Source organism: Chamaea fasciata, unplaced genomic scaffold (assembly GCF_029207755.1).
Source record: "Chamaea fasciata isolate MVZ Bird 193981 ecotype frontalis unplaced genomic scaffold, bChaFas1.0.hap1 SCAF_4, whole genome shotgun sequence".
NCBI lineage: Eukaryota > Metazoa > Chordata > Aves > Passeriformes > Sylviidae > Chamaea > Chamaea fasciata.
In genome coordinates, this window is record NW_027094089.1 from 41575824 (window position 1) to 41598636 (window position 22813).

General features: G+C 35.3%; 1 protein-coding gene across 1 annotated transcript in view; it reads left to right on the top strand.

Annotated features, from left to right (window-relative positions):
• Positions 1 to 20261, top strand: part of LOC136288348 (uncharacterized) — a 67563-nt gene extending 47302 nt beyond the window's left edge. Inside the window, exons 3-4 of the mRNA XM_066181374.1 lie at positions 13320 to 13347; positions 18095 to 20261. Of these exons, the coding sequence (XP_066037471.1) occupies positions 13320 to 13347; positions 18095 to 18116 (50 nt within the window). The 3' untranslated portion in view covers positions 18117 to 20261. The remainder of the gene's footprint in view (positions 1 to 13319; positions 13348 to 18094) is intronic.
• The last annotated feature ends 2552 nt before the right edge of the window (positions 20262 to 22813 follow it).

Here is a 22813-nt window from a genome sequence, read left to right on the forward strand (position 1 = left end):
GTCTCTTACTATGCTGGAGAGATGGCATTTCCAGATGCAAATGCAGACCTAAAGTTGCTATAGGCATCAGTATTTTCCAGACCTATTGTCTGTCTATTTACAGTCGTATTCTAAACAGAATGTTGCCCCAAATTTCTTAAAAATGTATGGGTGATGAATTTTACAGAATTCTGTGAAAGGCTAAAAAATTAAAATTTGTGAAGTGCCAAAGAATTTCAAGGTTTGAAGCAAAAGTGTGCATTTTAAAATCTGCCATTTAAGGCAGTTATTTGAAAATTACACAGACACCCTTCAGCAGAAATAACATTTAATTAACTAAAGATCAGCATGACACACATGCACAAACCGACAAGGACATTCAAAATACACTTTTTCCTTTCCATTTTGCCTTGTACTCCTTTCCATATTGCCTTGTATTCTGCAACAAAGTCAATAATATTATTTTATAACTATATAATTTCCAAGATGACTAATTTTAAATTGAAACATCTAATGTCAGCTTCAAAGTCATAGTAAGACTCTAAACAGTTTTTCTCTTGTAATAACCTTTTAACTATAGTATTTTAATGGGACATTTTGCTTCAAGTGTTAACATCAGTGGTAGCATGGTAAAGCAGGAGCGAAAATAAGCCAAGCAGAGTTTACTTACAAGAGACGATCATTTATGGCTGCAAGGTCTATCTCCTGGCTACTGTACAGAGTCTTTTCTTTCCCTAAGAATTATCCTTTTTGAACTTCTCCCATTGTCAGTGTGAAGGTTCAGAACTGAACAAGCAGACATATTTGCATGTGAGATGGGAGCTAAAAACTAAAGTAGTATTAGGGCACTTTGTGTCTTCATCCTAAATTTTCACCCTTCCAAGGAGCCATGGCAGTCCTCACTGCTCAGAGTCTCTTTAGCTATAAATGTTTTTCATTCCTTCATCCAGATTTGCATCAGAGTTTGAAAGATGAGTAAAAAAGGACAAAAAAGACAACCCAAAGTTGAATATATAGGTATTGAAAATTTACTTTTGTCTTAATTTTAAACTTACTATCCTTTGGTATGTTCAGCAGACCCAAAAAGATTGAAAGCTGCCATTAAAGTAGAAGTAAACAGGTTTAAAATGTTCCATCAAAACAGGAATTATATCTTCTGAATGTCACCTGTTTCTACATTACTATAGATTTGGGCAGAGATGACAAGTTCAGAGAAGAGAAATTAGCTGCTTTTCCCCATCTGACTTCTGATATTTACAGGACCTTTAACACGTGATATTTTACCAAAAGTCTTTACAGGTCAAACTTTTTGTGACTTAACCCAAAATACCAACTCAGCTCCCCAAAGCCACTTACTCCCCTCGACAGGCTGAGGGAAGCTATTTGAAAGGTAAAAGTGAGAAGAGTTTTATAGGCAAAGCAAAGGTGTGTTCACAAGCTAAACAAAATAATAAATTAATTGACTACTTCCCATAGATAGGCAGGTTCAGCCACCTTCAGGAAAGATGGGCTCCATCACTTTAAAAGGGACTTGGGATGACAAGGATGATAATTGCAAATTTACCTCCTCCCTACTTCTGCTCATAGCTCTTGATCTGCAGCAGAGTTTTACATGGGGCAGGACATTCCTTTGGTCACTGCCATCCTCTTGTGTACATCATCTGCTCACAGGTGGGGCAGCATGTGCATGTGTTGGATATGTGAGAAGCAGAAAAGGTCTAGATCCCGTGCAGGCACTGCCCAGAAATGTTGAAATCATCCCTGACCTATCAACACTCTTTTCAGCAGATATCCAAACATGGAACTATATGAGTACTATGAATCAATTAAATTCTATTCCCAACAAAACCACTGCCAAACCACTACATTTCTTTTACTCTAAAGAAAAATCACTTGAGGATGTTCTTTAAGATGCTTGTGCTGGAAATGTATTTACTGGAAGTCTATAGGAGCCAAGTATATTACTTGATCCCTGTAATAAGGGGTTATTAATAAAAGACAACCTGGCCCTGCAAACTATTGTTGGAAAATATTTATGTTGTCTTCCATCATGTCTGATATAGTATTTTTTGAATTTGACTGATTAGATCATTGAAATGGTTTCAATTTAAAGGATTTTGAACAGTATCTTGATTCATTTTAATAGGAACATATATTTGCAGCATATATCTGTATGTGAAAGGCATGCAATGTATTTACAGGAAAGTATTTGAGTTTGTTGGAGGGCATGAGTGAATGCAACTAAGTATTCATAAAGGAGATCATATTGTAATAATCCTTGAGCCTCTACTATATTTAAGGAAGCTGTGAAAATACTGTGATGAGCTTTAGAAATTCTGTTGTTTTTGAAATGCATTAGGCTTATTCTTCACTTGCTTGCTTGCGTGATAAATGGTCTGATACTACTGAGTTTTAAAATAAATCTGCCTAATATGTTCTCCTTGCAGTGTATTTCAATATTAACAAATTTTTATGTCACCTCTATGATTTCATGGTGCATTATCTTCTATTAAGGCTTGCAACCAATAAAATCTTCTCAGAACAACCCTGTTGCTTTTTCCATAGAACTCTAATAGTACTGCTTGGAAGGGTCTTCTGGAAGTCACCCAGTTCCACCTGAAACTTCAAACAAATTGCCAATATTTGAGTAGGTAATTTATACCTTTTTTTTTTTTTTTCTCTTTTTTTTTTTTTTTTTTTCTCTTTTTGTAGCTGAATCTAGAAAAACCTCCGAAGACGGAGGATGTGTGGCCTTTTTGGAAAACCAATTCCAGTTCTATTCTAACTTTTCTGTAGTCATCAGGTACCACTTATTTTTTTATACTATTAAAAGACACAAATGTTATGCTGATGTACAAACACAGCAGGTGCCTAAACCCTTTCTCTTGTTATTCTGTTAATTCAAAATCCGTAAACTTTTATTCAACCAGCATTTCTCAACAGAAATGGCAAAACCCCATAATGGTGATGTTTCACTGTATGATGAAAGCACAGAACACATCAATTCTGACTTAACATTATTTCAGGAAGCTAGTAAACATTTTTAATAGGGAATCCTAAAATTACCAGAAATTACCTAAATAGAGGATTTACCTAAATTTGGAATTAAAATTACCAGACTTATTACATATAGGAATCACCAAGACAGACTGATTTTTGTACAAGTATTGAGTATGATGATTAACTGTTACACATAGCTAACTGTTTAGATTAACTGTTACATAGCTAACAGGATTGACATATTATTGACTCTTTAGCTTACCCAGTTAAAAAAAATTCAGTGGATGGATTTCTGTCAGGAGATTCTTCTTTATACAAAAAAAATTATGCCCAATGTCATCTCAGCAAAGTTATTTTGTAGAGAAAAATTAAGGAAAGTTCTCCTCTTCAACCATCTCCTGTATCTGGGCCTTTTTGCCTTCTGTGCCAGATCATCCCTCCCTCACAAATTATTGCTGCTGAGCAGTTGCAATTAGAATTTTACCTCCAACTAATAGTAGTTTTATAGCACTGTCATAAGCCATTGACATTACAACAAAGAACAGAATACAATTAGTGAGATGTCAGCATGTTCTTGCCATCTGTTTATGGTCATATGTATCTTTTCCTAATAGACATTAAGTTGAAGAGACTGCCAGTATTTCCTCAATAACAAAAAGGAGATTAGAGAGATAGTCATACAAGAAGTTTATTAATGCATTCTTTTGACTCTAATACTTCTGTGTGCAAGATAGTGATAAACTTACATTAAATGGTATTTCCTCTCATTTAGTTATGTGCTGATGTCTGTAATTCTAAATCTGTAAATTCCATGCCCTAAATTGTAGGCAAGAAACCATACTTCTCCTACTGAAAGTAATTAAAAAATCCCTTTCAAAGACAATATTTGAGTTTATAACTGAGGTTGCACCTTTTTGTATCTGTGCTAATGATTTAGAATAAAAGTTTCATTTAGCAGACTAAAAAAATGTTTGCACATCCTAGGAAAATTAATCCTCTACTTTCAGTAGAACATCATGCTGTGCTTTGTGTGTGTGATGGACAGAGTTGGCACTTAGAGTATTTCCTGAAAAATATAAAAAATTACAAAACACTTAAAATATAGGACTAGTGAGACTAGCAATGGTACTGAAATACCGTAATATTCACTGAAATGCTAATGAGCAGCCAAAGTAAAGAGTAATTTATGCATCTATTTCATGTTTTCTGTTGCACTTTTCAAAATTTCTTTTAAAAGGAAAGCTGCTGAAATGGAAATGTCACTGCTCCACAGTCTGTGAAGAGACATATGCTGAGTTTTGGTAATAATACAGTGAGCACTTCTCACAGGGAGAGAAATTAGAGAACAGGCTCTCCATTAAACCTTACCAGAACCACTACAGAAAATAAATAAAAAGGTTTTTGGAGAGCATTAAAGACTGATTAATATAAAAAAAAAAAATTACAAAATCAGGAACAAAGGCTGGTAACTTTATGTTTTCACTGTCAAGTTTCTTTCTTTTCTTTGTTTTAGAACTAAACAAAATTCTATCCATAATTCTCTTTCTTCAGAATAAATTGCCAAAATATTTTTTATGAACTTGGTATAGGTACCATATGGCACCATTGGTTTTTGTGAGTTCAAAATATGCAAGATAAAGAAGAGACATAGGAAATTGTTAGTTCATTATTCAGTGCATACAAGGTAATAAAAGGTAACAAACCATTCTGTCTTGCTCAGGTGCAAAGTAGATGTTGATTCTTTTATTATAGGTTTGCCTCGAGTGGTTCTTCAGAATTCTTAGCCTTCAAATGTTGAACCATGTGAATTTTGACATGTGACTTGCTGAGAACATGTTGCCTGGTGCTCTGACATTGCTTGTGGGCCCTGAAAATGTTCTGAAATTTTCTACATAGCAAGCAACACAGTAAACCAGAAATCCAAAAGACCCGTAATGGGTGGAAACTGCAGGAAAAATATGTTTATATTAATTCTAATTGTAGTAATAAAGTGGTATTTTTTCACTATAAAAATTATGAGACAGGGGACTGAATATGTCATAATATTTATAATTATAAGCATTCACTGAAAATTCCCCCTGACTAGTTATATTATTTCTAGCAGAAAACTGCCATGTTGTTAGCTTATATTGTTAATCACACAAATTTGAAAATACAGATAATAAAAGTTATAACTTCCATTCTATAAAAAAGATTTTTTTAAAATGTGGAGATAATTATATTTCAGAAAGGAATAGTGTAAGTTTTCCTTATCTTTGTTTCATAGTATATTTTACTTTTTTAAAAAAACTCAAGCTATGATTAAAAAACATAAACAAAACATCTTGGTTACAGAGTTGAAGTTATAATTTAGTGATCACAGTGAGATATTACACTCAGAAATCTTAAGTTACTAATCTTGCAAGGCATCTGACATGGGAATGCAAAAGACTTATGGTCTGGGAGTAAACTTTTAAACACTGGCATAAATACAGATTTTCTGTGAGTTTTTTGCATGTTGATAGGAAACACATGTTACTGAGACAGTAATTATAGCAGATATATGCGCTGAATAAACTTGCACAAAGAGTATGCAATAAAAGCCAGCAGGTAAAAAGGCTGATATATTATAAAGCTGATTTTTTTTGAAGGCTGTTGAAGTACGTATCTTCAGTGCTTTTGAAGTCTAACAATAATTTTGTCAGAACATTTTTGAACTGAATAATTCAAAAGTATTATGAAATGGTGCTTTGTGTTATATATGGATGATGTGTTAAGGGTACCACCATAGAGGACTTTCCTTTGCCATTGATTTCAGTGGCTGTCTGTCAAAATATACTTCCTCACTCATTACATTCCTTCTCACACTGCAGTTTTACTGGAGAAATCTTCTTTACTCCTCGAGTCTGATCTTTTAGAAACTGTCACATCAAGCAGATCCCTTTGCCTTGTAAGACTAGAAATTTGAATTTAAATTTCTATTGGAGATTCCTTGAACCTTGGGTTAAATTTTGTACAATTACTGTAGAGTTCATTTCAGAAAAGTAGCTTTACTTTGATATTGTAGTCTTGCAGAATACATTGAGATCTGAAGTTGTTTCATGGGCTGCAGGGTAAATATCTGCTCCAGTATGGTTCTTAATGGGCTCCAGGGGGACAACCTGGTTCACCATGGACTTCTCCAAGGGGCTCAGGGCAATCTTAACTCTGCACATGAAGCAACTGCTTCTCCTCTTTCATCATGATCTTGGTGTCTGAAGGACCATTTCCCTCATGTTTTCCTCACTTCTCTCTCACAGCTGCTGCACCTTTTTCATCCTGTCTTACGTGTGTTAACACAGAGGCACCACCAGCACCACTGTTGGGGTTGTGTTTGGCCAGCATGGGCCATGTTTTGGAGCCAGCTGGTGCTGGTTTTCTTCAACACAGGGGCATTTCCTGGTGTCCATGCGCATAGGTCACCCCTCCAGCCTTCCTACACATCCACCTCACAGCAAAAGGTTGCTACATAAACTATATTGAGAAGCTGCCCTTCCCTTCTCTCTCCCCCATCTCTTGAAGATTAAGAGGGTGGATATAGGTGACAAAGACGTAGCCTCTCTAGTTGGTAAACAGGTCTGTCCAGTATAAATGTGAGGTGCCCCAAGGACAACCATCCTCAGTTGCTTGACTATCTCACAGAAACACTGAAATATCCTGTGGGTGACAATGGGTTGGAGAAAAGTAATCAACATCACTGCCTGGTGACAATAGGTAAGCACCATGCCAGGTTGATAACTGAGACAGAAGTGTTAATGCCATGTAGAGTTCAAACTGGGAAGAGGTTGCTCCTGACCAGCTTTGAAGGTGATGACTGATGAGGGGCAGTGGATTAGAGGCCACAGCACTGCACTATTACAAGCAGAGGGTTATGAGTGTGCAAGTCATTTGGTACAGTTTCCTGTCTTTTCTCAAACTGGGAAACAGACTTGTTTCAATGCAGTCTTATCTTCACTCCTCCAGTCCTTTCTACATTTATGTAGCTGCAATCTCTTCTATTTGCAGGTTTTTGTGTACCTTTGAACTGTAGTAGGAATGAGAGGTAATATATTATTAATATGTAAAGAGAGAAAACCACTGATATCATCAGAACAATGAGCAAGAATAGTCTTAGAGCTAATTTAAGCCAGGTTATATCATAGTTGTAAGGGAAACCTGTGGCACAAAGTGCAGATCCCTTCTTCAGATTAATCATATTTTCATTAACAAATCCTGCAACTGAAGTTCACTGACAATATGGAGAGAAAATAAAAATAAATGGTTTAGATTTTTTATTCACAGTAATATTTATTACACAAATAAAATTCAGTGAATTTAAATAGTAAGATAGAGATCTATGTTAATACAGCTGCATATTGTCAAACTAAGTACTTGAACCTAAAATGGTATATAATCTGTTCCAGTAAATTATTTTAAAATTTAATTTATAAATTTTAAAATATACTGCTTTAAATTTAATATGTAACCATTGCTTTCATGTCACTACTTTTTTCATACTTTTTACCATTCACATTAAACATTTTTACAACTCCACTTACATTAATTTGTATTCACTGTCTTAAACCAACTTCAAAATAGAGCTTAAATTTTTTTTCCAGTGAGCTGACAGCTGAATCTTGTTTTAAATTATTTTAAGTTCCTTAAGTGGTAAATCACTAATGCTTGTTAAAATGAACCACTGAGGAAACTTACCATATGCAACCCTGCTCTTAAAACTTTACAAAGAAATACAGAAAGCGTTAATCAGTTGAGAACTGGGAGCTACTCCTCCCTAGTAACTGCTGTCTTTCAAAAAGTGAGGGGGTGCTTAAAGACTTTGTATGCCACGTTTTGTAACGTACAAAAAAGACATGGAAAGTGTTTATTCTTCCCAAGGAGGAAATTCTGGAAATAACCAGGTAAAGGAAATGGCATCTAAACCACTCTTACCTTACATTATGACTTAGAGTAGGATTGTTCTGCTAATATCAGTGACTTGAATTTAGTTGTACTTTAGTACGTTGGCGTAAGGAGAAATCAGTCATTCTAAGCAGCTTTCAAAACTGCCAGCAAATGACTGCAGGGTCAGGGTTATTTTCTAATATCTGGTTGTTACAATGGGCAGAAAAGCCAATGTATTGCTGAGCTTCCTGAGGTTACTCTTGCTTTATTCATAAAACATGGAGCTAAATGCTGGAGTTGAAAGGATTTGTCTGAGCCATTAATTTTACTATGAAATTTTATATTTTCTTCGGTGCTTAATCCTATTGTATTTCAGTTCCAATCTAGAGAGAATATTGGTAGTTTATTGACTTTCTATTAAGAAATTGAAAAAGTAGTTTGTGAAAATGTCAGAAAAAGTATTAGTATGTGAACCATAAAACTACATACATAAAGAAAATCGTGGGATTAATTTATGGAATTACATTCCTGGATCAGCTTGATTGGCCAATGAAAGCTTTAAGTTGGGGGATTTTTTTTTCAATTTGTTCAGGCCTCAGCTTTTGATTTTACTGTGTTGTGTCAACTGTCATGTAGAACATCATTATTTCAATTAGGTTCCCTTTGATAGCATGGATTTATTCTTATAGGTCTTGTTGCTTTAGAAGCACTAATCCATTTTTTGCTTGTTTTTAATATAACTTGTGTGAATATGATTCTTCCTTTGAAGTCTTTTAGTTTTTTGGAGGGTTAGTTTGCTTATGCTTTGTATCTCTACTTCACTATTACCACTACAAAAAGGAGACTTCACAGATGAATTGAAATATATTATTTTCTTGTATTTGAGGAAAATTTTATTTTTTCTTTTTCTGTTGCATTCTGTCCCTGCATGCTTTGGTAGTTGCAATTATTTGCTTAAGAAGAGAACAAGAACAAAAAAGACCTCAGGGTGTGCTGTTTTGTCCAAAATTATCATCTCAGTGTGACATTTGATGTAATACAGATGGTGCTGGAAACCTCTATGGTCACAAATATGACTGTATAATATTTTATATAGTTTTGGCTATTTGCTTATTTATTAATTTCTACTAGGAGCTGTGGAGAGATGCAGTTTTATACTAGCGTACTTTACTACCCAATTCAAACTACTGTTTCCATGGAGACTCCTTCCACACCAGCACTTTCACAATTGTTGGTTTTAATGCGCAACCAAGAAGTCAACATCTACCAGTACAGAATAACTGTGAGGAAAGATAGATGTAATGGTGTCCAAAGAAAAGCAGAGTTGTGTTTTGTTTCTCAGCAGCGGATTACAAATTTTTGTTTCAGGATTAGGATTTCTGGGTTTTGCTGAAAAAATAAATAAAGGTATAAATCACATTTTACCCCTTGTCAAGTTTCCTTTAAATAACTTTAAGCATTTTGAATTGACGACTGCTTGACATCTTATTTCATTATCTTGTTTTATAATCTGCAATTTAATTGGGTCCCTTTGCTTTGTGTTATTAGTGAAATTGGAATAAATCACAAAAGGCAAGGGAGATCTATGGTACTCCCTTTTCATAAGACACTAACAAAAATGAAGGTAGTGTGTTCTTGACATAGAAAAATAGGAGGTAGTTTTGCCTACATTAATGCTGTAAGACATTTTCTTGAACAATGACAGTCAGTAATGTGCCTAAGATATTTATTTCATCTTTTTAAGATGAAAGGAATATTTGAAAGGAATATGATTGACCCTGCTTTCTGTCACTGCTTTATGCTGTGATTTCACAGATTATGTTTGAATAAGCAGGTTTGTTTGGGTTTTTTCCAGTTTAGGCTCTCAGGGTTTTTTTGCTTGTTTCATTTGCATTTGGCCTATTGTGGAGGATTATTAACTTAATAAAAGGCCAATAATACATTTTTTTTATATTTGGGGGAGTGGGAAAGAACATGGTAGTATAAGCACACAGTTATTTTCTATGGAACTGTGTTCCCGTTTTCAAACATGCTTCTACATCCTTTATTTTTTATATACATCTTAAAGAGATGAGCTTTATGTGTATATTCTACCTGCAGCTGCTTTATATGCTTCAACACACTTTTTGATCAGTTTTATTTTCCTTGTCACACAGAGGAAGTTTGTGTAAAAAATTATGCTCTAGAGTCAAGTTACTACAAATACTTCCAAACTTGGTTCATTAGATTCACCAGATTAGCATGCTGGTGTTGCTCACTGGCCTCTATAGGACGCAATCTTTAAACTGAAAGATGAAATTAACAACCATTAGCATCTTCTTTAGCACCGTCATTAGCATCTGCTTTAGCGCCAATTATGCACAATTTATCTGTATGCAGATAAAAATCAGATGAATGCTGATTTTATTTTAAATAGCTATTACAATTAAAATTTGAGCAGTGAGACACTGAAATCTTCTGTTGTTTAAGTTAGTTAATTGCATTTTTTAAATCTTTCATTATTTCATATGTGTTATGCCACATAAAAATAGAAATTGTTTACTGAGTTCTTGGAGTTCAAACTAGAAAAATATTATGAGCACATCTCAAAATAGTAAAATAAATAATCCACCCTGTTTTTAAACTCCATACAATGTAATAGAAATTACTCAGTTGTCTTTTCTCTGAGTGCTAATTTAATATCTTAAAACAAATACAGACTCATAGTTTTGGGGAAAAAATCCTTTATTTTTGGTATTGTTTTAATGAAATCATTAGAATAATGAAGATAGCAGATAGGTCAATACTCCTGTACACTTTCCTGTGAAAACTATTTTTAAGATGAAAATTTGCCTTTTACTTTTTCTGCTTTGATATTTTGCATCTGATTTTACAAAAAAAAAATACAAAAAGACTTTTTATTAGAATAAAACATACATAGAAATGAAGATGAAAATTGTATGTAAATGGCAGGTTTTGGTGGTGGACACTGCTGGGACAGTCTTTGGAGGAGTCAGCCAGGGGATGCCCTGGGGTGGCCAGTAGCAATGAGTCCATAACAGAGCACACCTTATCCCTTTGTTGTGAATAAAATACTGTATTTTTGGAAGTTTATGTTTTATTTTTATAAAATACTCAGCTAAGCTCAGGAAACAGCTATAGAGTGTGAGCGAATGGCTGTGTAAGTGTTCGACTGTAGATCACTGCCAACCCATCACAACACAGAAACATTTCTGTCTCTTAGAACAAAACAAACAAAATAAAAATTCTTTCCTTGAATACTGAAAACCCCCCAAAATCTGGAAAGTGCATTATCAAAATGTTGGAAGTGGAAGCAAGACTTGAGTAAGGAATAAGTGATTTCTCTCATATCTACTCAGAAGATTCTCTACTTTGAAGGAAGCTTTATCAGACTGAATCATTTGTATTCACAAATAGGACGTACATTAGGTCCTGCTCAGGAGTGCCCAAATAATTAATGACAGGAGGTTCATGCTCTCTTTCACAGTGTTACGGCTACCGGGAGACATGACGTTTGCATTACACGTACAGGTGTGTGTGTGGGAGGTTGACTCTTTTGATTATGGCTGTACAGGTTAGAGTGCAGGTGCTCAAGATCTGCCTGAATGAATTATTTATGTGTCCCAAACATGCAGGTCTTTAAATTAAAGAACAAACACTGATTGCTTCCTACAGCATTTTATTCAGTTTGGAAAATAATCCATAGAGCAACTTCATTTGTGCTCTGAGTTAACTGCCTGTATATTTGTGGGATTCATTTCTTAGATGAATGTTATTGATGTTTGGGAAACATTAGCAAGATAGAAAAAAAATGCTAATTTTTAATACTAGTTTTACATTTTGATTTTAAAAGTGCTAGTTTTAATATTTATTTTAAGTTTCACTATGCCCTTGGCAATAATAACATCTTCAAAGATTTCCAAGTGCATGATGAGAGTATATTTTTATCCTTCTAAGGATTCTGATGTGGTACACCTACAATTTTGTAACTAATTCTTCTTGTTAGTTCAGACGGTATTAAATACTAAAAATTTGGAACTACCTATATAATGTTTTATAATTCCAATCCAAAGATTCTTTGGCTTTAAGTCATTTTATTTTGACAAAGAGCAAAGAAATGCTTTTTTGTCCTTCCACATGGAAATAGTATGAATACAGTTCTGTAGTTGCAACTGACTTCTTTCTTCAGCATATACCTACAATGTTTCTAAACCTAAATGTGCAAAGCCATTTTAAATGAGATTTGAGTATTTAGTGGAAAGAGAGAATTTGTATCCCATCAATAGCACAATCTTCCAATTTTACCTTTGCATATTTGAAAATGGGGAATAAAAAAAAAGAATGCAGAGCATGACTGGAGTAAAAAAAAAGGGGTGAGAATTATTACCTAATGCAAACTGGTTTGCAATATTTCCTTTATTTCTAGCTAATATAGACCAGAATAAGCAAGGAACTTGCATTTACATTCCTTTAAATAAAATTTTACAGGACAGAGAGATAATTCTATTCTTTGTGACAGAATTAAAAAATATTATGGTACTGTGCTGTATTCTAATTCAAGGGCTAAATGCATATTCAGTCCCAATTTTCTGACCCACAGAGATGATAGAATAGTATAATAGAATACCCAGGTTGCGAGCTTCCCACCCATCTCACAGACTTATATCCAGTCCTTATGTAGCAACCTTGTTCACAGGAGACTGGGAAATGATGTGGAACACTTTGATGAAGGCCAGGCAAACAGCTTTGGAACATATTGCTACTTTGTACAGTGTGACCAGGTCAGTCTGGAATGACTTTCCTTTGGTAAATCTGCTTTAGCTTTTCCTAGTCACCTGTTTTATTTGACTTGCAATACTTTCTAAGAGGACCCTCTCCATTATTTTCCCAAGGACTGACGTAAGACTAATGGGTCTCTAGTTTTCTGACACCTCTTTTGTTCCCTTTTTGGTAGGTATGTTTATCCTCTTCCAATCATCACCCAAATGTTCCCTGACTTCCACAACTTTGCAAATATCAAGATGGAGGGCTGGCAAAAAAGTCAGCCATTTGCCTTAACACCCTGGAGTGGATACACCCAGACCCATAAATATATGTGGGTTGAGCACTTGCAAAAGTCTGCAGACCAGCCCTTCCTCCACTACTGCTGGAGTTACTTAATCCTATGATGTGGATACAGCTATATCAGTGAAAACAAAGAAGGTGCTGAGAACCTCTGCCTGGTCAGCATTCCAAGAGGTTATTTTACCAGAGCTGTTTTGTATTGAGCCACTGTCTTTCCTGTGCTTCTGCCTATTGCTTACCTATCTTAAGAACTCTTTCTTACTCTTGAAAACTTTGACCAGTTTTGATCCTAGTTGAGACTTAGACTTCCTAAAGATGAGTTTTGCCTTATTCTCAGAAATAGTTCTAATATTTTTGTTTGTTTGTTCAAATTGTAGGCTTTCAGCTATTCATGGAATTTAAAAGGTAATTTCTTTTCTGTTTTTTCTACTGAAAAAATAATTTCTTTTTGTTTGTGCATTACAAAGAATTTACTGTTTTTCATGTTTTCCCTTCAAGTTTTCATTAATACTCAGTTTTGAACACTAATCAATATGTATTGTAAATTTATAATATATATGTTGACCCACTTACTGTATGCTATCACAAGATGACTAATTTAACTAAGAAAGTGTCACAAGCCTGATCAAATATATTTTTAATGTTACAATTTTCTACTCCACTCACTGTTGCTTTTTTGTGCCATATTTATTTTTCCTAGTAATAGAAAAATTGAAATTAATTCCTCTACTCTTTTGGAGATCTGTAGGGTTTAAAAAACTTGAAATAAGTTACGTCTGTACAAAAAGAAAATTACTTAATTACTAAATTATTGTGCTATTAACCAGTTAATGAGAGGACTTGACTTTTAATTTTCAGTACTTCTAAAGCAAGGGCTTTATGAGAGATACATCTTGTCAATATATATATATGTATTTTAACTGTAAAACTAGTACATTGTAAAGACCTGAGGAAGATATAGAGCATTGGTCACTGAACAAGAACTCCATTTCACAAACACCATGTTTCACTGAAACTAATCCTACCCAATAGCAATAAACTTTTTGTATTTTATATATTTCCTTATCAGTTTAAGTCTTGGGAAAATTAATCCAAATTTCAAAGGAAAATGAGTAAAGACTGAAAGACAATTTAAGTTAAATTCAGCTTTTTTGTTAGGAAAACTATATTACCTTTTCAGTTAAAGAAATATCTTTACAGTTAAAAAAATATCTTCTTATAAGTTGCTTAGATCTAAGGTGTGCAATTAAAAAATAGAAAGTTGCATATTTGATTGTTTACTCAGATTAAGCTTTCTAGTGAATACCACTAAGAAAGATAGAGTTTCAAGGCAGTTTTATTTAGATTTATTTTTAAAACATTCATGTTTTAAAGAGCTTTTCATTCTTTTAACTTTTTTACATACATTAAGCCTAACATGTTTAAAATGTTTTAATTGGACATAACAAAACATTTTCAAAGAAGTGAAATATCAGCAAGATGAGTGCTTGGTACTTCAGCTATTACGGAATATTGATTTTGACTCTAGCAAGATAAAATAGTATGGAGATTTTTTAAAATCTCTTTGTTTCTTTGTGTACGCTGTATGTGCTGCTCAGAGACATAAATGTAGGAAGTAATCTCAGTGAAGTCTCTTGACTCTTCTTAGCTGCACATAGAGACAGAACCATTTTTAAAGGTAATTGCTATGCTCCAGTTATTTAATATCCTGTTCATAAATTAGGCAACATTATTTCCATACTTCTTCTTGTTCTTTTATTGCTTTGCACTTTCTTCTTAGATTTTCGTGTCTTTTTTCAGCACATCTGTTTCATAAAGTATGAAAAGCTCTTTCTGATAGCAGAGTGCAGCTCAAGTTAGAAGAAATGACGGAATCATCACAATAAGCAGAACTGAGTAACAATAGTGTATGTGTGTCAAAAATGTTAGTTCAGAAATTTAAAAATAATTCAGCTTTTAGACAGTTTGTTAAAATATAGTGCTCATTGGAATATAGCATGGAAAAAATAAGGAGATTTTAGCAGACAACATTTATGTAAAACAAAGATTTGGAGATTAAGGTCCCTTTAGAAGAAAAAGTAGCTCACCGTGTATCAGGATAAGGGAACTATTGGCAATTCAGCTTCTGATGGTAGAATTTACCATCTGTGTCATTAACACATGCTGATGATTTGGGGGGATGATCACTTTGACACTAACACAGTGAAACTTCTGTATCAATATGATGAAATTTCTAATATTACATGATTTCTAACAGAACATTCACTTCCAAAAACTTCTTATTCAAGAAAGACCAGAAGGATTTTCTTGAAAATTATGTTCTATGGCCCACTATAATTTCCTGCCACCTTTTGCAGTTTAGTTCCTGATCTGAGGTCCTGGGAAACTGTTTGATGTGGTAATTTCTTTCTTCAGCGCATGACATTTAGTTTACAAAACAGTTCAGGCTTGTGAAGTGTTTCCAAATTTGCTTGCTACTCTCAAATATTTTCTTTGAGTTACTGTCAAATTAGTTAAGGCAGCTGTTGAAACTTTTAAAAATATAAGACAATAGCATGAATTTCTTATGTATTGAGAAGGACTAGTATATAACATAGAATTGCTCATTCAGTCTGTAAGATCAGCAGGCTTCTGTTAGAGGGGGCCTTCAGATCTGATGCATGTACTGGTGTTTCATTTTAGAATATAATTCATTTTGAATAAATGTTTGCTCACTGTATTAAGAGGCTTTGCCAAGTGCAGAATCTCTGTGTAGAGGATGTGAAAGGACAGTCTTAGCTAGAATAAACCAGCATACCTATACTGTAACAGAAGTGCTTCACAGCTGACATATCTGTGACAGACCCTCTCTGGAACATTGCATCCAAAAACCACCGGAATGAGACAGTTCCTCTTCTCACTGGTGTGGCTCTTGTTGCTCCTTTTAGGCCTGCTAAAAATACAGTGTGCAGTTTCCTCATTGTATCTCCTGTTCTCCTCTCTGTTCCATTTTTCTGTTTTGAATATATAGAGCTAAATCTGGAGAGAGCACCTTCAGAGTTTTCATTCATGTTTAGTGTTCCTATGTGTCTCACAAGCAAATGCTATTTACATTTGTCTCAAAGACCTGGCTGGTTAAAAATCAGCTTTCCTAATTTGTAATTGCCATAGTGATTCATATACCAAAAGCTCAAAATCTGATGCTCCTAATGCATTGGGGAAGTTTTTGTTATGTATAAGACATTAAAATGTCCCTTGTTTGAATTGTACAGTCTTAAGTTTCAGTGTCACTGTCTTCTTGACAATTTCCTTGTAACTTGAGCCTCTGAGATCAAGAACTAATAAAGGTGGGGTTTTTTGTTTGTTTGCTTTTTGTGAATACAATAATATCTTGTGTCTGTATGAGGATCAGAAACCTCCAGTAGCAATTCTGATACAGAATCATGAGGCATTTCTGCTCCAAAATTCTGAAGGCTTCATTATAAACTTTATCATCTGATACTACATATGCCCTTTTAATTATAATTTCTATCACCCTTGGCCACAATGATCTTCTCTTCTTAATTACTCTTTTGCTTGATGAATTATTTTTAGCTATGGTAACAAGTTGTGCTATTTTTATTAACTGAAATCTGAAAAAAACATCAGAAGTCCTCTATCAAAGTGCGTCAGGGAAAACCTGTCTTGAAAAGGCATCATTTAGAGTACATGACACAGACAAGGTGACCAAAGAGAAAAACATTTTCTTAGTATGTTTGTTTCATGGCAACTGATAAACTAGTTTCTCATAAACAGTTTTCAGAAATGGTTGTTAGAACATATTAAATGTTATTGACATGAGCTAGATATTAGGGCAAAGAGAAAGGTTCACTATGTTGACCGAAGTATGCCTCTTTTATTCGCTGCATTTTCTCAGAAGGCTGAGTCATTTCCTTTTTCCCAGTAACTGATTTTTTGGCTGTTCCTTCTCTGTTAGAATCACACAGATAGTGTGATTTTTTAACTGCATTTCTAGGGCTTATTTTTTAATTGCTTTAACTTTTTAAACAGCCTTTTCCTTCATTACATTGTGGTACAAGTCAAGTAATGTATGGTCTTTCCCTGAAATCTTGATACTATCTTTTTTTTTTTTTTTTTTAACTACCATCTAAAAATGACTTTACTATGTAAAAATACTCTACTTCTTATTTTATTATTACCATTGTAAAGGTTATTATTTCCTTGGACAGATCAAAATAATTCTGTAGTGTCCCAAGGTGACCATGTGTGATTTAGTTGACTAAGATTCGTACTGTTTTTTCAAAGTGTCCTCTTTTTACTCCCTTTTGAAATGTTCAGGCCAAAGCTATTGCAAAATTAAAATAATTAAGAACACATGTTTTTCCTTTTAGCTTTTTGCAGACAAAACAAAACAAAACCATACACAGCAAACAAAAGCAAACAAATTAACTAAGAAAACAAACAAAAACACTAAAGAAAAGTAAACAATAAAATAAATTGAATATCAGATGGAAATGGAAATTTTATGCGTTATAAAGACCAAGCAGCTTAGGATGGGAAACAAATGGATACTTTCAGGGGCAACACAGTGTTTCTGCTTCAGCAGAAGTGTGTCTGTGCTCCTGAGTTGAGACAGCTAACCATTCCTGTTCAGGAACGAAAATGTGGCGATTCTGTTTAATGAAAGAACTTCAAGCTATTGGAAGCCAGTATTTCATAGAGTCATAGAATGTTTGGGATTGGAAAAGACCTCAAAAGATGATCCAGTCCAGCCCCCCAGTCAACGCAGGGTCACCTAGAGCAGGTGACACAGGAACATGTCCAGGTAGGCTTCGTACATCTCCAGAGAGGGAAACTCCACAACCGTCCTGTGCAGCCTGTGCCAGTGCACTGCCACTGTCAGTGCAAAGAAGTTCTTCCTCAGGTTAAGGTATGATTTCTTATATTGAATTTATGGCCATTGCTCTGTGTCCTGTCTAGGTACCACTGAATAGATTTTGGCACCATCCTCTTAGCCCCTGCCTTTGAGATATTTGTATGCATTGATGAGATCACTTCTCAGTCTTCTCCAGACTAAGCAGGCCCAGCTCCTGCAGTCTCTCCTCACAAGAGAGATGCTCCTGAGCCCCAATTATGTTTGTGGCCTCCACCAGACCTTCTTCTTGTCTTTCAGGAACTATGGAGACCAGAGATGAGCACAACACTACAGATATGGCCACATCAGGACTGAGTAAAATGGCAGGATCATTTCCTTCAACCTGCTGGCCACAGTCTTTCTGATGCACCCCAGGATCCCATTGGCACTCCCAGCCACAAGGGCATTGCTGGCTCATGATCAATTTGCGATTCACCAAATCCAAAGTCTTTCTCCACAGATCTGCTCTCCAATATGTCAGCCCCCAGCTGGTACTTGGGGTTATTCCTCCCCAGGTGCAGCACTCTACACTTGCCCTTGGTGAACCTCATACAGTTTCTGTCTGCCCAAATCCACAGCCTATCAGGGTCCTGCTGAATGTCAGCACAGCCTTCAGGTGTATCAGTCACTCCCACTCTTTTCATACCATCCACAAACTTGCTCAGGATGCATTCTATCTCTTTGTCGAGGTCATTGATAGACAAGCTGAATAGGATGGAACCCAGTACTGATCCTTGGGGAGTACCACTGACTACAGACCTCCAACCGGACTCTACTCTGGTGATAACTGCCCTCTGAGCTCTGCCATTCAGCCAGTTCTTGATCCATCTCACTGTAACCCATACTGAGATTGCCTACAAGGATGCTATGGGAGACTATGTCAGAAGCCTGATGCCAAGGCAGACAACATCCACTGTCCTCTCCTCATCAATCCATCTTGCCATGTGGTCACAGAAGGCTATCAGATTGGTCAAGCATGTTTTTCCCCTCGTGAATCCTGGTGAAGCTGACTACTCTTGATCACCTTCTTTTATTTCCCATGCTGCTGGTGACATCCCAAATGACCTGTTACATCACCTTTCCAGGGATGGAGGTGATGTTGACTGTTTCCTGGTAGTTTCTGGGGTTCTTCTTTCCCTTTTTGAAGATGACTAATGCTGCCTTTTCTCCATTCATCAGGAACCTCTCCTGTTTTCCATGATTTTTCAATGACGGAGAGTGGCCTAGCAATAACGTCTGTCAACTCCTTTAGCACCTGTGAGTGTATTCATAGATGCCATGGATTTAGCAGCATTAAGTCCACCTAACCATTCTCTCACCCAATCCTCTATGATCAAAGGCACATTTTCCTTTCTCCAGCCTTCCGCTCTTGGAAGCCTGAGAGACCCCTGAGGGCCAGTAGTGAAGACTGAGGCAAAGAAGGCATTCAGTGATTCTGCCTTCCCTGTGTCTTCCATCACCAGGACACCCATCTGATTCAGCCATGGCCCCAAATGGTAAAATACCCACTTATGCTGTGATATCTGTAAGATTTTTATGTATTCTCCATCACAATCTACTACTCAGCGCATTTTATTGAAAACTGGAAAACAAAGACCAAAAAGTATGGTGGGGTTTTTTTTGTTTGTTTTTGGTTTGTTTTTGTTTGTTTTTTTTTTGTTGTTTTGTTTTGTTGTTTTGGGGTTTTTTTTTGTGAAAAGACTTACAGAGAAAAATGCTTGAGACTCTTCATTTGAAAAACCTGTGAGCAACCAACACTTTCAGAAAGTGCAGTCTGGCAACACCTGATCCATTTCAACTGCAGTCTGCAGTCATTTCATTAACTTTTCACAAATCTGCATCAAAAGATCATTAAATTTTTAGCAAATTATGAAAAACATTCAATGGCACAGTGAAATTTCAGAAGTGGAAACTTCCTTTGTACTGATATGGAGTGTAATAACAAAAGCCTTCCATATTGTCCTGGGTTGAAGTATATTTTATCACCATCTTCATGAACTGTTGAAACCAGGTGAGGCAGTGCTCCCTGCCTCCTCCACTCTGGCTTATCTTCTGTTAATGGGCCATCAGCACCTTTGCTACACAGCTCACAGATAACCCCCTCCTGGACTACCTCCTGTTAATGGGCCCATCAGGCCTTATCACATGACTCACCATCCCATTGTGAGATGCTCTGCCCAGAGGGAGGAACCAAGCATTCCAGCCTGCATATAAGCTGAGACTCTGAACACCAGAGGGGTGCTTACCCACTGGATTCCCAGAGGACCCGAGCTACCAGACCTTTCTACAGGATCACTGCTTCAGGAAGACCACCTCATCTGGACTGCTTCCATCACGCCGCTCCAGTTGTATTCTGACTCTGTCAGTGGTCTTTTGTATTATTGCATCTATTTTATTTTACTTTCTTTCCTTTTTTCCTATTAAATTGTATCTCTGACTTGGAGCCTCTCATTTGTTTTGCTTTCAAACCACTCCACATAAGCAAAGACAAAGTTGGTAAAATGCTTTAGCTTCACCACAAGAATAAGCACCAAAGGGAGGAAGTCTATGAACAACTCCTGTGTTGAGGAAAAAAGTCTGCTTCCAGACAGTTAAGATATTTAGTGGTCTTGCACTTACACAAGAACATAAGACCCACTAGATTTTTAGTGGACATAGAAATCTTTAACAGCAGTATTAAATAATGTCAACTTTTAAAAGATAAGCAGTACATAGGATAAAGCAAAAGAATTTAAGTGAATAAATGGATCTTACTGGTGACAGTAAGAAGTTACTAGTGACTGGTGAAGATGAGTTTTCTGCCAAAAAAAAAAATAAAGGATATCCATGGGTTACTTTATTGTTTTGAGGGGAGTAAGGATTTTAGCTTTTATGAGCAGCAATCTTTGAAGATCCTCTTGCTATGACACTTGCTTTAAAATGCATTTCTCACAGACAAACTCAGACCTCTAAACTCCAATGTCAACAAGCTTTCTGTTGCACAGTTCATGAGGCCGTTTAATCAAAGACAAATTAAGATTTTTTTTAAAGTATTTGCTGCCACTGAATTTTCTTGAAAACTTGTCTCAATAAGCCACTATTTAAAAATTGTATAATTAGCAGCATAAGCATGTATTCACAGCCAAGAATATGCCAAACAACTGTGGAAATATTCAGAGGTGAACCCTAATACATTAGAGGGATTTATGGCATGTTTATTTTATGATGTTCTTTTTTAATAAGTATATTGGAACCTAATTTAAAATCCTGCAACCCAGTGTTTATAGCCAGATATAAGCACTTTTGGGTTATTTTCGCACTTCAAAACCTGACCTTTATAAATATTTACTATTTAAATATTTATTTAAATACTTACCATTCTAATAGTTCTTGCATGAAGCAGGTGGTTTTATATAAGTGATTGGCCTGACACATAATTTGAATTTAGTACTCAATTTTCTATCAGGATATGAGAAGGCAATCTCATCAAAGTGGCAAAGAAGGCAGAAGCCCCAGATTATTTACTGCGTCTGAATTGCACATGAATTTTTTACCATTGCATTTTAAACATCTGTTTTTAGTAGTTTATAATCTTTCTGATGTCTTTTCAATAGTTAGTTTACAATTATGGTTTGGAAATCTTTGTTCAATAAATAAGGAAGTGAAGAGCAGGGAACCAAACATTTCTGCAAGTGAGAGATCTGCTGGCATGTACTGTCTCCCAGGTGTGCTGTAGGAGAAGAATATACCCCCCAAAAAATTAGAGGGAGAGAAAGAAATGTTGTGATAAATGTCTTGCAGTTATAGCAGCAGCTGGGAAAAAAAATTAATGACAGTCAGATTTTTCTTTATCTTAACAGTGCAATTACTTCCAAGGAAGTTGTCTAATCATTAATTTACCAGCACTGCATAAAACATATACTAAAAAGAGTTTTAGCTGCCAGTTTTCATGTCTCATGCAGTTATTTTCTCATTAGGCTTGTGATCCTCCCTAACAAAGAATTTTTCATTCTCTGACACGAGCCTTCTTAACCTGTCAAAAAAATTACTTCTTTAACTTTAAACAGTAGAAAAGTGAGCTTGAGATTATTTTTTTTCTGCCTGTGTTTAGCAAGTAAGGACTTTCTTTGAGAAAGTGTCTTAAATATGTAATTAATTAAGAATTATGTTTTTCCCTTTTGCAAATGCTAAAAAATAGTGATCAAATATGTAATTATTTTTATGCAAATGGTATAACATAGAGTATACATAAATCTGACTACAATGTACAGGAGTTTAAAATTTAAATTGAACATGATGTCCTCCGTGGAAAACAGATATTTCAGGGGATTATTTAAGCTTTTCATAAGGACACTGATTTTGTTTTGAAATCTAGATACTAATACAAGATATTCATTAAAGTTTATGCATGAAATAAAATTATGATGCTAAACCAAAATATTATACTTTACTAAAGTACCTATGAATCTTTCTTTACAGATGTTTTAAGTAACAAATGAAGATAGGCTTCTAAAAAATAACAGCAACAGAGATTTTAAGTGTACAAGGCAATGGGAAAAAAAAAAGTGTGGAGGAAAGATGATACATTCAGTTTTGCCTCAAAACAGTATCTTGGAAGCAGAGAGTTCTGTTGCAGAAATAAATCTGATGATTTCTCCTTGCTTATGGCCTTCAACTTAGAAAATCTTTAGATGCTGCTGCATCAACCCCAGTGACAACGGAGTGGTAAACAACAGAAGAGATTGATTGCGAGAAGGTCTCATTATGCTCAGCGTGCTGCATCTCTTTTTATATGTGTGGGGTTTGTTCAATTTCTTCTGCAGAGCATAGTTTTAGATATGTCTCACAACCACCCAGAAACTGAAAAAAACCCCAAGCAAACAAACAAAGTATTTTTAATTATTGCACCTGAAATGCCCTATTTAATAAATATATTAACATCCCAGTGGGTAGATTTCCTGTTCAGAAGCCATCAGTGCAATTCATAAATGCATCACC